The 14,791-nt window shown below is 42.0% G+C and overlaps 1 protein-coding gene across 1 annotated transcript in view; it reads right to left on the bottom strand.

The window, feature by feature from the left end:
• The window catches only part of tbc1d5 (TBC1 domain family, member 5), a 331,916-nt gene that overhangs the window by 56,747 nt on the left and 260,378 nt on the right, over positions 1-14,791 (bottom strand). The window contains exon 20 of the mRNA XM_078418008.1: positions 7,451-7,516. Within this exon, the coding sequence (XP_078274134.1) occupies positions 7,451-7,516 (66 nt within the window). The remainder of the gene's footprint in view (positions 1-7,450; positions 7,517-14,791) is intronic.

Here is a 14,791-nt window from a genome sequence, read left to right as displayed (position 1 = left end):
GAAAGTGGTTATGGCACTGTTTCATATCTGAGACTGGAAAGCCACGGTAGGAAAGTGCATGTTGCATTTGTAATGGGTAAGGCTAGAGTGGCACCATTGAAACAGATGACGATTCCCAGAATGGAACTTACAGCTGCAGTCTTAGCTGTTAAAGTCAATGTAATGCTGAAAAAGGAATTACAGCTTCAGCTAGACAAATCGGTTTTCTGGACTGATAGCACAACCGTGCTTAAATACATCAACAACGAAAACAAACGTTTTCAGACGTTTGTTGCTAACAGAATCGCTGTTGTGAGGGATGTTACTGACGTATCGCAATGGAGATATGTTAGCACAGAAGAATATCCCGCAGATGAAGCCGGAGGATTAACGACAAACCGCTTCTTAAACTGGAAAAGAAGAAGGCTGAAAACTCCTGGCTGATGGGCAAAATATTGGAGACCTTACCGGATGCACGTGGGCACGTGCGCACCGTTCGGCTGCAGACCAAGAACAATATCTTGGAAAGACCGATAACCAAGATATGTCTGCTACTGGAAGCTGATACTGGACTTAACATGGACTGATAATTTTGCTGATTAACTACTGTAATAGATTAGATGCCAATGTATAGTGCATGCTTGGATTATGTATGGAGTTTTTTTTGTTGGCTCCTCCTTTTTTTTGTATTAGTAATTGTTGCGCTATACACTTATAACAATTAGGGGCCGGTGTGTAGGAGCCATTTTGCAGTCATTAGTTATTTTTGCTTATTAATATCACTACCTTGTATTCTGCTGTAGTTTGGACACTATAGAGTTAATGCAATGCTTACGTAGGGGCTGGGCGGAGCCAGAGTACGGGCAGTTGGGTACGTGTGGGCATAGTGGGTGAGCTGGGAGGTGCTGTCAGAGGGTCAGCTAGAAGCTCCGCCAAAAGATTTATCAGCCATGATGTAATCGCCTGTAAGTTTTATTAACTAGAAGATTAATACAAACTGTGTCGAAGTTATATCTGGCAATTCGTAACGATCGCATAGACTGTGGTAAGATATGGAATTTTACCTAGCAATTAATAACCAGTCGATGACAAGAGATATGCCAATATGGTTATTGCACCTTCAAATAAAGGAGACTATTAAACGTCCGGGAGGATCTCTGTTATTAGTTGTTCGAGTTATTACGCTTATCGCTGACCCGGTCTATGCAAGTGGCAGCTTGGGAGCTAATTGAGATAGACGAGAAACTGGCCGCTACACCGATGTTAAAGAGGCGTACAGCTCCATAGCCCTTCCGCCACTGGGATGATCCGACCACAACCTGGTTCACCTCCTACCCAGGTATAAGCCAATGGTCCAGAGGGTGCCTGTTATCACAAGGTCAGTGAGGAGGTGGTCACAGGAGACCTATGACACTCTACAGGACTGTTTTGTGGTCACAGACCGGGATGCACTCTGTAGTCCCCATGGAAAGGATATTGATGGACTTACGGACTGTGTTACCAGCTACATAAAGTTCTGTGTGGTTAACGTTGTTCCTGAGGAGACTGCACACTGTTTCCCCAACAACAAGCCCTGGGTTACCAGTGACATACTTCTCAACCAGAAGAAGAGGGCCTTCAGGAATGGTGACAAGGAGGAGGTGAAACGGGTGCAGAAAGACCTGAAGGCGAGACTGAGACAGGGCAAGGACGACTACAGGAGGAAGCTGGAGTTGAAACTTCAGCAGAACAACATGAGGGATGTGTGGAGCGGGTTGAAGAGCATTACAGGCTACAAGACCAATGGCCTGGGGAGGGAAAGCAATCAGGACTGGGCCAATGAGTTAACCTGTTTTTTAATAGATTTGATGGTGGGGCCTCTGACCACTCTTGCTCCCCGACAGACTCTCCCCCTCAATCCCCCTGGTCCACTTCCTCTGCCCTTTCTTTGTCGCGCCTGACCATCAAGGCTGAGCAGGTGAGGAAGGAGCTGAGCAGACTCCACCCAGGCAAAGCCACGGGTCCCGATGGTGGCAGCCCTCAGGTACTCAAGGTGTGTGCCAGCCAGTTGTGTGGAGTACTCCAGCATATCTTCAACCTCAGCCTGAGCCTGGAGAGGGTTCCTGAGATGCGGTACCTTGTTCCTGTACCAAACAGGATGCATCCGAGCTCCTTCAATGACTACAGACCGATGCGCAGACCGTTATGACCTTGCACATTATGAACTCCCTGGAGAGGCTGGTGCTCACTCACCTGTGACCCCTGGTTAAACCCTACCTGGACCCCCTGCAGTTTGCTTACCAAACACAGATTGGGGTTGAGGACGCCATCATCCACCTGCTCCATCGTTCCTATGCTCACCTGGATAAGTGTGAGTCATGTTTTTTTACTTCTCCAGTGCATTTAACACTATCCAGCCTGCATTGCTAGGGAGAAAACTGACGAAGATGCGGGTGGATGCTCCATTGGTGTTCTGGATTACCAACTACCTGACTGGATTACAACTACCTGACCACAATATGTCAGGCTACAGAACTTTGTCTCGGACGTGGTGGTGAGCAACACAGGGCCCCATCAGGGGACGGTCTTCTTTACCATCTACACCTTGAACTTCAGATATAACTCCGTCTCCTGCCACCTGCAGAAGTTTTCAGATGACTGCAAATGTGGTCTGCATCAGTCAGGGGAGGGAAGCTGAATACAGAGATGTAGTCAACGACTTTGTTGATTGGTGTGGGCTGAATCACCTGCAGCTCAACACCGACAAGACTGAGGAGTTGGTGGTGGACTTTAGGAAGAGAGGAACCCCCCTGTCTCCATCAATGGTGTGGATGTGCAGTTTACCAGGGAGTACAAATGCCTTGGAGTGTACCTGGACAGTAAACTGGACTGGTCCAGGAACACTGAGGCCACGACTGGTCCAGGAACACTGAGTGTACCTGGACAGTAAACTGGACTGGTCCAGGAACGCTGAGTACAAGAAGGGACAGAGCCGGCTGTACTTTTTGAGAAGGCTCTACTCCTTCAATGTCTGCAGTAAGATGCTGCAGATGTTCTACCAATCGGTGGTAGCCAGTGCCATCTTCTTTGCTGCCGTGTGCTGGGACAGCAGGGCGAAGGCTGCGGACGCCAAAAGGATGAACAAACTCATCAGGATGGCTGGCTCCATCCTGGGGGCGGAGTTGGATTCATGGGAGGTGGTCTTGGAGGGGAAGATGCTCCTCAAACTGCGGAGCATCTTGGACAATACAGCTCACCCACTCCATGACACACTGGTCAAACCGAGGAGTTCCTTCAGCAACAGACTGGTTCCACCAAGATGCAGGACAGAACATCCCAAGAGATCCTTCTTCCCTGTGGCTATCAAATTTTACAACTCCTCCCCCTTCTGTCATGGGGTAGACTGAGACTGATTCCCCTCCCCCCCATCCCCCCCAATCTTTGCACATCCCCCAAGCCTTTCCACTCGTCACTTTAATTTCATGTTTCATGTATTTTGTGTTTTGTGTATTTTGTGTTTTTATGATTGTCGGCAGATAATTTCCCTCCTGGGATAAATAACGTTCTATCCTATCGTATCGTATATTTATGTGTATTTAATGATATATGTCAGCTCTGAGGAATTCCTACAGTGATATCTTGGGCTTAGATGGTTAGCCTCCAACAGCCACAGTTACTTTGCTTTGTTTAACTTTGGTTCTCTATTTCCTGGACTCCCTGACATTAAGGCTGCTTGATGCTACACCAGATTAAATGCCTTCATTCTACCCTTTCTTATCAAATTCACCTCGGGCTGTGTCTGGATCAAGACTGAAATGTGATCTGGAACTAAGTTGTCCCAGCAGATTCTAAGCTGAAAATGCATGAGCAAGTTATTGGCAATCCCTCTAAGAAATATTATATTTCTTAGTATCACAAGGAGTGAAGCAAATTGGCTGAAGCTGCTATCTATCTTGGCGGAATACTCAGCAGAACAGAGATGGATCACCCATCCTGTACTCTTTTTGAGGATGGTTGCAAATTCTTCAGGCCTGGAATTTGCCGGCATGGAGAGTGGGGATGTTCATGGTCACACCTTTCCCTACCCATTTATTGTCCAACTGACCACTATTTCTAAGAAATGGATGCAATATGCCTAAAGCTTTGATTTGATCTACTGGTTGTGGAATTGCTTAAGCCTGCAAATAGCTTGTTGCTTCCACTATTTAAGATGCATGTCCTTCTGTGTTGTAGCTTCATCAGGTTGAAACCTCTATTGTTGCTGTTCCTGGCATGTTTTCCTTGAATCAAGAAGAACTACCTGGCTTGCCTGTGTTGCTAGAATGGTAATATCATGAGATTCCAGATTTTAACCTGGGCACCCAGTGTTGAGTTGCTACAATTCACAGTGATAGTGTCAAACAACATAATTGAGAATGTGAAAACAGGATATTGTCTCTTCGGGTGTCGTATGAACATCATTCTTATCAAGGCTATTGTAGACAAATGCATTTGTGAAACACAGATTGATTAGAATAAAATGATTTAAGATTTTCTCTTATATTCTTTCTCTTACTATTGCTGTGAGCAGAGCATGGAAACTGTCTTTTAGAACTTGACTAGCAGAATCAATAGTGGTGCTATGTTGCTTCTCTTGGTGAAGGATATTAATGTTCTTCAGCCTGACAATATTCTGTGTTTTTGCTACACTTGATATTTTTTCTAGGTGTGTTCGACATGGCAGTGTTGATGTGTTGACCACAGGAGGTGGGAAAAAAATCATCAAGAGTTTCCCTTTACCACTTGACTCGATTCCTTGAGATTTTCATATGGTTTGGGGTCAATACTGAGAAGACCAAAGATCACTCCCTCGCAGCTACATACCATCATTCAGGCAAATTTGGTGGATGAATGCCAATGGAACAGGACCTATCCAGAAATAGTGATAAAGGATATTGGGACAATGTCTGAAAGATATGATATAGCAACAAAAACACCTGATCTTTAAAATGCTGACTCTTTTTCTTTCCTTTGATGCTGCTGGATCTGTCTCCAGTTCGCTTTGTTTTTATTTCTAGTTTCCGATATCTGCAGTTGTTTGATTTTCAACAAGAACAATAATCAGTGTTTATGCAAGATCTTTGATGGAATGAAGTTTCCTCACTTCACAGGAGCATTATTTAACAAAGTTTGACATCTTGTCACATGATCAGATAATCAAAATTTGGTTTAAACGAAGCAGGTTTCAAAGAGTATCAGAAAGTTCAAAAGAAACCTGAAGGTGAAGATATTTTTAGGATGGGACTTCCATAGTACCTGAAACAAAGGTCTCTAATGGCAGAATAATTACATTTGGGATTTAATGATGAGTAAAGATATCTCAGAAAAATACAAAGCTGAGGCCATGGACAAACTTTAAAACAAGGTCCTAAAAAGGAGGCATTGGTTAACAAGAAGCTGATTTAGGTCAAGAAGCAAGGCTTGACGTGCATTTGGATATCATCCAGCAAGTTCTGCATAATTGGAAATTTACCAATAAAAGACTGGTTAGGAAAGTTATTTGATCAGCCAAATCTAGAGCTACGTGATGAGGAGTACTGTATTAGGTGATTTAAGCCAGGGATGAGCTGCACAAGATTATGGAAATGAATACATGGTGGTAGTGCTGATGTGGACATATGATCCTAAGTCATTGTAGGGCCAAATATATATTATATTTATTCATTTATTTTGGATCTGGTTGTTGTTTGCAAGACCAAGATTTATTGCCCATCCCTAACTGCCCGAAAGGATCAAACACAATAGTAGGTCCAGAATTATTAGTAAATTTAAAAAAATGATTATTAAATTGTTTAAATTGTTTTGAGGTTATGGTTAAATTTACATTTGAGCTTCAAGTTGCCAGTCCAGGGTTCTGGATTAATAGACAAATAATTTAACTACAGTGCAGTAGAATACTCCAAAACTGTAGTCTGGGTTTGTCTTGAGGAGATGAGTTTTTTTAAGCTCAGTTTGATAGCTCGGGGCCCAGTAAGCGAGATTCAAACATTTCAGTAATTGTGTGTAGGAAATTTTCTCTCATCTAGCAATGTGATATTTTTAAAAAACAGTCCATGGATTAAGGTTGGCAGTGGTGAGGTAGAAGTTGTCACAGTCAAGGTGGAAACTGATGCTGTTTCCAGATGATATTTGCCAAGGTGCGGCGCACATGGAAGAGAAGTTGAATAGGAAGTTTATCCAAGAATAAACAATAAAATCTTAGGGGCATAAGAGGTAATGTTGAGAAAGTGGGAGGGGAAACCATTGGAGGTGAACCTTGGATTATCCTCTGGCCAGATAAGCAGTAGATTGTGTTAGCACCCAAATGGTCCTTAGTAAAGAGCTACTAATCGTCAGCTGTGACTGAGAATGCAAACCGGGCGATGATGGACAATCTAAAGAAGAATACCATCGTATCTGAGTTGAAAGAATTATTAACAATAACAACAAACCTAATGGCCAGGAAGAGAGAATGAATGAGAAATAGAGACAAGGGAACAAATCAAGGGGAGCTTGGAGAGGTGATGCAGGAGTATTATCAGATAATTAGTGGGAATCAGAGGAAGAATAAATATAACCACGTCAAACAATTGCTTGTCTGTTCTGCAGGACAGTGCTCTTAATCTTGGTACAGCTCACTGTATTTGTTTGTTCCATCACATACATTAACTTGCTTCTAGTTCAGAAAGGCAAAATAGCTGGACATGAATCAGGTCTATTTTGGTAATGTCTGGATGATACTTTGTAGCATTAGTAACGATGCTGGAAGAACTTTCCATTATATTCATGAACTTCACTGCAACGTACCAAGGAATGTAGACTCCAGCCTAGGAAGGGGGATCAGGAACTGCTGAGAATAAATGAGGCCAAGGAAATATTAACTGCATAAAAACCAATGAGTGTGACCTGTTAAGGGATTTAATTTGGTGAAGCAAGTAATGTTGAGATTGAAGCAATCAATTCCACAACTAAATGTGACATAAATAAATGTTAACTAATATTGACAAGCTTGGGGGGTGGGGGGAAGAGAGAAGTACAATTGAATGATTTTTGAGTAGATCAGTATTAATTCTGTAGTTAATAAATACCACCTGGTTATACATGCTCGTGAAGCCGAGGTTAAATCATTCAAAGAGCTACTAATTTCCCACTACATGTACATGATTAATGTTGCAGTTATAATACCATTAAGGAAGGAAAGGCATGGACATGACCTTGTAAGAATGAAACTAAAAAATATATAACCTTGGGATTTAAAGTTTTAATTAAACATGCAACAAGCACAGTAAAGCAGATATATGAAACTCATTAATTATTTGAACAACACTGCCCCACAGTGGTGAATGCTTGACAATGAACTATTGTAACTCAAACTGAATGAAACAGCAAACAGAAACAGACCACAAAATGCCTCAATGATCACAAACAACTACAAAAGCCAACTAAAGAAGCACATTACTACAGGGATTTTTACCTGGAGGCTCAGTTATAGTCTTGACAGGGATACAAGTCTTAGCATCATCTCCTGTAACTATCTGTCCTAGTAAATAAGAAAAGTTATTTGCATAGACAGGATTAAGTTTTTAAACTATTTTTTTGCAAATGTTGTACTAGTTTCTTCCTCAGGACATTCATTACAAGAAAAACTGCTTTTATAACAGTGCAGTGGGGCTCAATGTTCAAAATATATGTGGAATTAATCTAAATAATAGATCTCTGATGAAAACCAGAAACATTATAGCTTGACACTTTCTTGAATTTTTTTTTTTTTTGTTGCTATAAATGTGTATGTCAGGATCTTTCCCCATGGAGACATAACTAATCCAATTCAGTCAAAGCTAGTCACACACTAACCTGTTTTCAGCAGAACTAAGAAATAAACCAGGAATTAAACGTGCCTGCTCCAATCTTCCCAGTACAATATCACATTGGACATTTACTCTGGAGATGAATTAGTTGTGTACTATATTTACATGTTAAATTACTAGGAAATCAACCAGACAAGAGGGAAAATTTACCATATGGATATAAAGGTTAAATAAAATAAACTTATTCGCATGGATGCTTAGTTAATTGCAATTTACTTAAAAGTGATAAAGTTAGATTAGTTTTGTAAGAAAATATGGTCCCTGTAGTTCTGACTCCCAAGTAATCATTACTTATTTCTTAGCCTAAAAGTAATTATTTGCTGGCTATTGAATGCAATGAACATTTCTATCAATTCCAATTCTGGCAATGACGTCCAGGTAAGCCAGCATTAACTTTTCAATTTGTATCTTTTCAACGTAAGCAGAGTCTTAATTATATTTACAATGCTATTGTTCATCCCGTCCTATTATTCAATTAAACAAATCCCAAAATATTTGGAAGTTTGATCTAAAAAATCTACTCCTCACTACTTTTGTCTTGGCTGTCATTAAAAACTGCATTTCCCTCCACAAAATTCACTGACTGATAAGAATAAATTAGATGCATACTTCCTGTACATAAGAAAAGAAAATAAGGACAGGATTAAGCCACCAGGTCTGCCTCACCATTCAATAAAATTATGGCTTCAACTCCTCTTCCGTGCTAGTTCCCTATAACCCTCAACTCCTGATCTTTTGAAAATATATTTATTTCCCCTTTAAATACCCCCATTGATCTCGCCTCCTCAACCGTCAGAGATACACAATTCTAGAGACTCACCATCCCCTATGTGAAAACATTCCTATGTACGTCAGGTTTAAATGACCAGTCCCTTATTTTGTAACAATTCATTTTTCCATTTTGGAAACAGCTCAACATCTGTCTTGTCATGCCACCCTGGAATCTTCTCGCTCATTAAAATCGCCCCAAATTCTTCTTAACCACTAAGAATATAGTCCAACTTTTTTAGCTGTTCAACATAGGAAAACACTCTCATCCCACAAATAAGTTGACTGAAACTCTGTTGAATTGCCTCCAATGCTAGTAAGTCTTTTTTTAAATATGCGACAAAAACGTTACACCATATTCCAGGTGCAGCCTCATCAACACCATGTACAATTGTAACACCTAGCCTCTAACAATAAAGTCCGTCTGATATACTATTTGCATTGTACCTGCCTACTAACATTTTGTTTCAAGCACAAGAACACCCTGTACTTTATTCATTTGCAGTCCTTCTCCATTAGATAGGTCTGTTTGTTGATTCCTCCCACTGAAGAGCACGACCTCAGACTTTCCCACACTGAATTAAATTTGCCAAGTTTTCTCCCACTCCAGCAGCCTATCTGTATCTTGTTGCAGTCCAATGATCTCATCCCAGTGTTCCCTCCCACCTGTTTTCATGTTTTAAGAAGCTGAGATATTTTATCTGCAATCCGTTCTTCCATATTATAAAATCTTGACATCGCACAGCACAAAGGCAGGTCTTTCAGTCCACTACATCCAAGCTGACCATGATGCCTAGCTATTCTAATCCCTGAATTATGCCTGTATCAACCCTATGTCTTTCTTATCTAAGTAACTGCCCAAATACCTTTTACATGTCCCCAGTGAAGGGGGCATTTCATGTAGAAAACAGAAACTTTCACATATCTCTAGAAATTTCATAATTTACATGAAAAATTTATCTTCCAAGATCTTTATTGTTATCAGTGTATTAACCTTTAGCCCTTCAGATTTATTTTATTTGCAGTTTTTTGTTTTTTCCCCATGCCCTAGTTCACTATCGGTATCTTGTGATAGTTCGACCAAGAATATTTTCTTTCCTTCTCTTGATATCACTGCTTAAGTGTGTGTTTTTTAGGAATTTTCTTAGGAATTAAATTTTCATCAATATTGTTGATTCAATAATTCACGATTCAATAATGATTTAGTGAATATCCAAGGATCTCACATTTACCTTAGCAATCGTTTTTTTCTATATGCAATGCCTTTTGTTGTTTGTTACCTACCAGTTTACTCTCACTATTAATTTTCTTCCTCATCAGCTTTATAGTCTTCTGCTGCTGGTTCCTGAAAGATTTCCAGTATCTTTTGCCCCATTGCATATTCAGGTTTTTGAAGTAAATATTTTCCTCAACTTTTATCCTTTTTCAGCGATGATCTTTCTGACAGGGTTCAATTTCTACTGGGCATTATGAACAGCTGCTTAATTATCAGCCACTGCACTTCCACTGACCAATCTCTCGTCTGTTTTCCCAGTCCACTATAGACAAATTTTCATTTGTGTCCCTTTAATTGGATATAAGTTGAGAAGACTAACTTTGGATCTGAGGTGTTTGCCTCGACATGCAGAAGTTGCTAAGTGGTTATTCTATGTGGAATATTTGATACGCACGAGTCAGGAGTAAGGACGAATAAAATATGATGGTTCTAGGAAAAGTAACATCATATTTATTTCCCAGACTTCCAGGAGAAAAGCTTTTTGTAGATATTAAAATCTGAGCCAAGACTGGCTGAATCTGGCTTGACTGACACAAAAGCATTCTCTTCATTGATGCTGTCTGGTCTTGTTAGTGTTTCAAGAAATTAATGTTTTTATTCAGAATTTTAGCTTTCATGGCATTCTGATTTTGTGGTCAAACATATATTTGATCTCTTCAGTTGGCCATAATGATATATTTAACAATGATGTATTTAATCATTTTGGTCACCAATTTGGAGCTAAAAAATTATCCAAATTCCACACAGGTTACTTTTGTACAGAGCCAGTAAGACTTGCTGGGCCAAAAGGCCTTCTGTTTAGTTCGGGGACTACCATATATTGCTTCTGTATTTGTTAACTTGAATCTGATTTAATAATTTGTTGAATGTAACCTCAAACTGACCTCATTGAGTTTAAGAATTATAATTTTCCAAATAAAAAGGCTATTAGATTGCTTAAAATTTTAGCTAGTTTAATGATGTCAGTTAGGGCTGATGGAAGATCAAGGAAGATTCCCGCTCATTCTGACTATCTGCTTTCTTCTTTGGTAAAGATTCCAACCCGTGACCAATGTTGAAATTAATTGGCTTATAGTGCCCTGTCATGGCTTTCTCCCTACTTAACTTTAATTATACCGTAAGCTATCTGCCAACATTACAGCACTATTCCTTTATTTAATAAATTCTTAAATGCATGTAATATGCCAACTGCTCAATTTGTACCTAATATTCAATTTGGGCAGCTTACAACCCAACAGTATGAACATTGAATTCTCCAATTTTAGGTAACAATTCCCCCCCCCCCCCCCCACCTTTTTCCCACCTCTCCTCCCTGTGCCCCACCCAGAAGTGCAACTGTATTTCCTACTATCCCACCCCCTTTTCCCCTTCCCCCAGCCCCTTCCATCTATATCCCTTCCTATAGAACAAGGATAGAGTAGCTCTGTTCAATACCCCATCAGCCTCCTCATCATTCTATGACATTTCCGCTAACTTCAACATGATCCAACCACCAGCCAAATCTTCCCATCATCACCCTTTCAGCTCTCTGTCGAGACCACTCCCTTTGCGATTCCTTGGTTCACTCATTCCATCCCACCCAAACCTCCTGCTCCCCAGATATGTGTTTGCCAGCCAGGAGATGTAACACCTGTGCTTATACCTCATCCCATACATCCACCCAGGAACCTAGCAGGCCTTTCAAGTGAGACTAAGGTTCACATGCACCTCCTCTAACCTTATTTGCTACATGCTGTTCTCCTGATGTGGCTTCTTTTACATCGGCGAGGTCAGCATAGATTAAGCGACCATTTCGCTGAGCGCTTGAGTCGTTCCGCTGGACCTGCTGGATCTCTTGGTTGCTAAACATTTTCCCATCCTTCCCATTCCCATTCCCAAACTGACTTTTGTGTTCTGGGCCTCCTCCATTGCCAGAGTGAGGCCACACACAATCTTCAGGAACAATACTTCATATTCTGCTTGGGTAGCTTACAACCCAATGTTATGAACAATGAATTCTCCAATTTTAGGTAGCCACCCCTCTCCCCCCCCCCCTTCCTTGTGCCCCACCCAGGTGCATATTGATCTCTCCCACTAACCCGCCCTTCCTCTCCCCCATTCCCTTCCGCTCCATTTTCTTTCCACACATCCTTTCCTTTGGCTTCACATTTCATGCCTCTTCCCTCCTTATATCACAATATTTTGTCTTTTCATCTCTGGCCTTTGCCCATTAATCTGCCAATCAACCCCATCTCGCTTGTATCCACCTATCACTTGCCAGGCCTTGTCCCTTCATCCACATCTTTTTGCCAGCTCTCTCCCCCCCATTACAATTGGGCTGAAGGGCTCTGACCCAAAATGTCTCACTCCTGCCCATTCCCTACACAGATGCTGCCTGACTGGCTGAGTTACTCCAGCATTTTGTGTTTTCTTTTGTAAATCAGCATCTGCAGTACCTCACGTCAACTCAATTTTATCTGACTGTTATAGTTAAATAAGGTGCTCTTGAAGTACCATCTCAAAACAATTGAATATTGACGATAAATGCAGCTCTGTTAGTCATGTCCAACTCCTGACAATTTATTTTTAAAAAGGTCAAACAACCCGTTTTCAATCAACATATGAAAAGCTTTTGGAAGAGTTAGAGTCACAGAGATATACAGCATGAAAACAGGCACTTTGGCCTAATTCGCCAGTGTGACCAAATTGCTTTGTGATGGTAGACCCATTTGGTCCATTTCCGTCTAAACCATTCCTATCAATGTACTTGTCTAAAAGTCTTTTAACAATGTAATTTTACAAATCTCTAACACTTCCAGTGGCAGTTTGTTCTACATTTCTACGATCTTTTGTGTGAAGATGTTGCCCCTCAAGTCCTCTATAAATCTTTCCCCTTTCACCGTAAATCTATGCCATCTAGTTTTAGACTCCCCTACCTTGGGAAAAAGACCACGACCATTCACGTTATCTATGGCCTCATGATTTTATACACCTCCATAAGGTCACCCCAAACCTCCTATGCTCCAGGAAGAAAAGCCCCAGCCTATCTACTCTCTCTTTAAATTTAAGCCCTGCAGTCCTGGTAACATCCTCGTGAATCATTTCCGAATCCTTCCTACAGCTGGTGATTAGAACAATCTCACCAACATACATGTGCCCCCACTTTTGTACTCAGTGTCCTGATCAATGAGGGGAAGCAAGCCAAATGTCTTCTTCACTACCCTGAGTATCTTTGTGCCACTTTCAGGGAACGTTGTGCTTGTACCCCTATATATCTCGGTTCTACAATGCTCCCCAGGCCCTGTCATTTAATGTATAAGTGCTGCCCTGGTTTAAATGACCAAGTAAATTCCAGCTGCCATTCCTTGGTCCAGTTTACCTGTTGATGGTAACTTTCCCAGTTGATGTCCTACCTTCTCAGTTAAACAGGAGTTCCTTGCCTGAAGAAGGGTCTAGGACCAGTGGTCATAGCCTCAGAATTAAAGGGCGCTCTTTTAGAAAGGTGAGGAGGAACTTCTTTAGTCAGAGGGTAGTTATTACCACAGAGGGCTGTGGAGGCCAAGTTAGTGGATATTTTTAAGGCAGAGATAGACGAATTCTTGATTAGAACGGGTGTCATGTTATAGGGAGAAGGCAAGAAAATGGGATTAGGAGGCAGCCATGATTGAATGGTGGAGTGGTCTCGATGGGCCGAATGGCCTAATTCTACTCTCTCATTTGTGAACTTGTCACCTATCCATTTTCTACAGAGATGCTGGCTGACCCGCTGGGTTCCTCCAGCATTTTGTGCCTATCTTACTAATATTATAACTTGATTCATGTTACTTGGAATTGGAGAAGACACTGTGTGTCGGTGTTGGGATGGTTTTTATATATTTTTTTTGGTTGTGTATGTGTGGGAGGGGGTGGTGGTGTGGGTGGTGTGGGTGGGTGGACTTTTCTCTTCCTCACGGCGCGGGGTGCGGCTCGGCTGCGGGGCCTAACATCGCCCGCTGCGGCTCGGCCGCTGGACTTTACATCCCGGTGCGGCTTGGCCGCTGGACTTTACATCCCGGTGCGGCTTGGCCGCTGGACTTTACATCCCGGTGCGGCTTGGCCGCTGGACTTAACAGTGCCCGGTGCAGCTCGGCTGCGGGGCTTAACAGTGCCCGGTGCAGCTCGGCTGCGGGACTTAACAGTGCCCGGTGCAGCTCGGCTGCGGGGCTTAACATCGCCCGGTGCAGCTCGGCTGCGGGACTTTTCACCGCTGGTGCAGCTCGGCTGCGGGGCTTTTCATCGCTGGTGCGGCTCGGCTGCGGACTTGACATCGCCCGGTGCGGCTCGACCACGGGACTTAGCTGCGCAAGGCTTGGTCGCGGGCCTTTCATCGCCCGGTTCGGCCGCGAGACGTTTCAGCGCCCGGTGCGGGGACTGTGCGGGTCGGTCGGGGACGAGCTGTCTGTCCGTGGGCGTGGGGAAGAGAGTGGAAGTTTTGTTGCCTCCATCACAGTGAGGGGGTGTTTGGAGTCACTGTGATGGACGTTTGTGTTGGGGTTATGTGTCTTGTGTTCTTTTTTTTTTCTTCCTATGACTGCTATGTAGTTTCGTTCGGTACTTCGGTACCGAACGACAAATAAAGCTCTGTTATACCTGTTATACCTGTTATCTGCTTCTGCTTCTGTACAATATATTATGCACACAATGCCTTTAACAAAGTTTGTCTAAACCTTGAAAATATCAAAGAAAACCTTAGGCACTAGCAAGTTATAGTACTAGCCCTTATATATTACATTTTGAAGAATTAAAATGTAGAGGAGGCATTTAATCGTTTATTTGCCCTGAGCTCCAGAATGTTTTTAGTTTCAGAAAATTAAATAGTTATAAACCCTTTAGTTTTCTCTCAACTGCACTTAATTTTAATCAAACCAATTTCATTGTGAATGCC

The sequence above is a fragment of the Rhinoraja longicauda genome, chromosome 2, assembly GCF_053455715.1.
Source record: "Rhinoraja longicauda isolate Sanriku21f chromosome 2, sRhiLon1.1, whole genome shotgun sequence".
Taxonomy (NCBI): domain Eukaryota; kingdom Metazoa; phylum Chordata; class Chondrichthyes; order Rajiformes; family Arhynchobatidae; genus Rhinoraja; species Rhinoraja longicauda.
The sequence above is the reverse complement of the archived record's forward strand: the minus strand, read 5'-3'. Positions and strand labels throughout refer to the sequence as shown.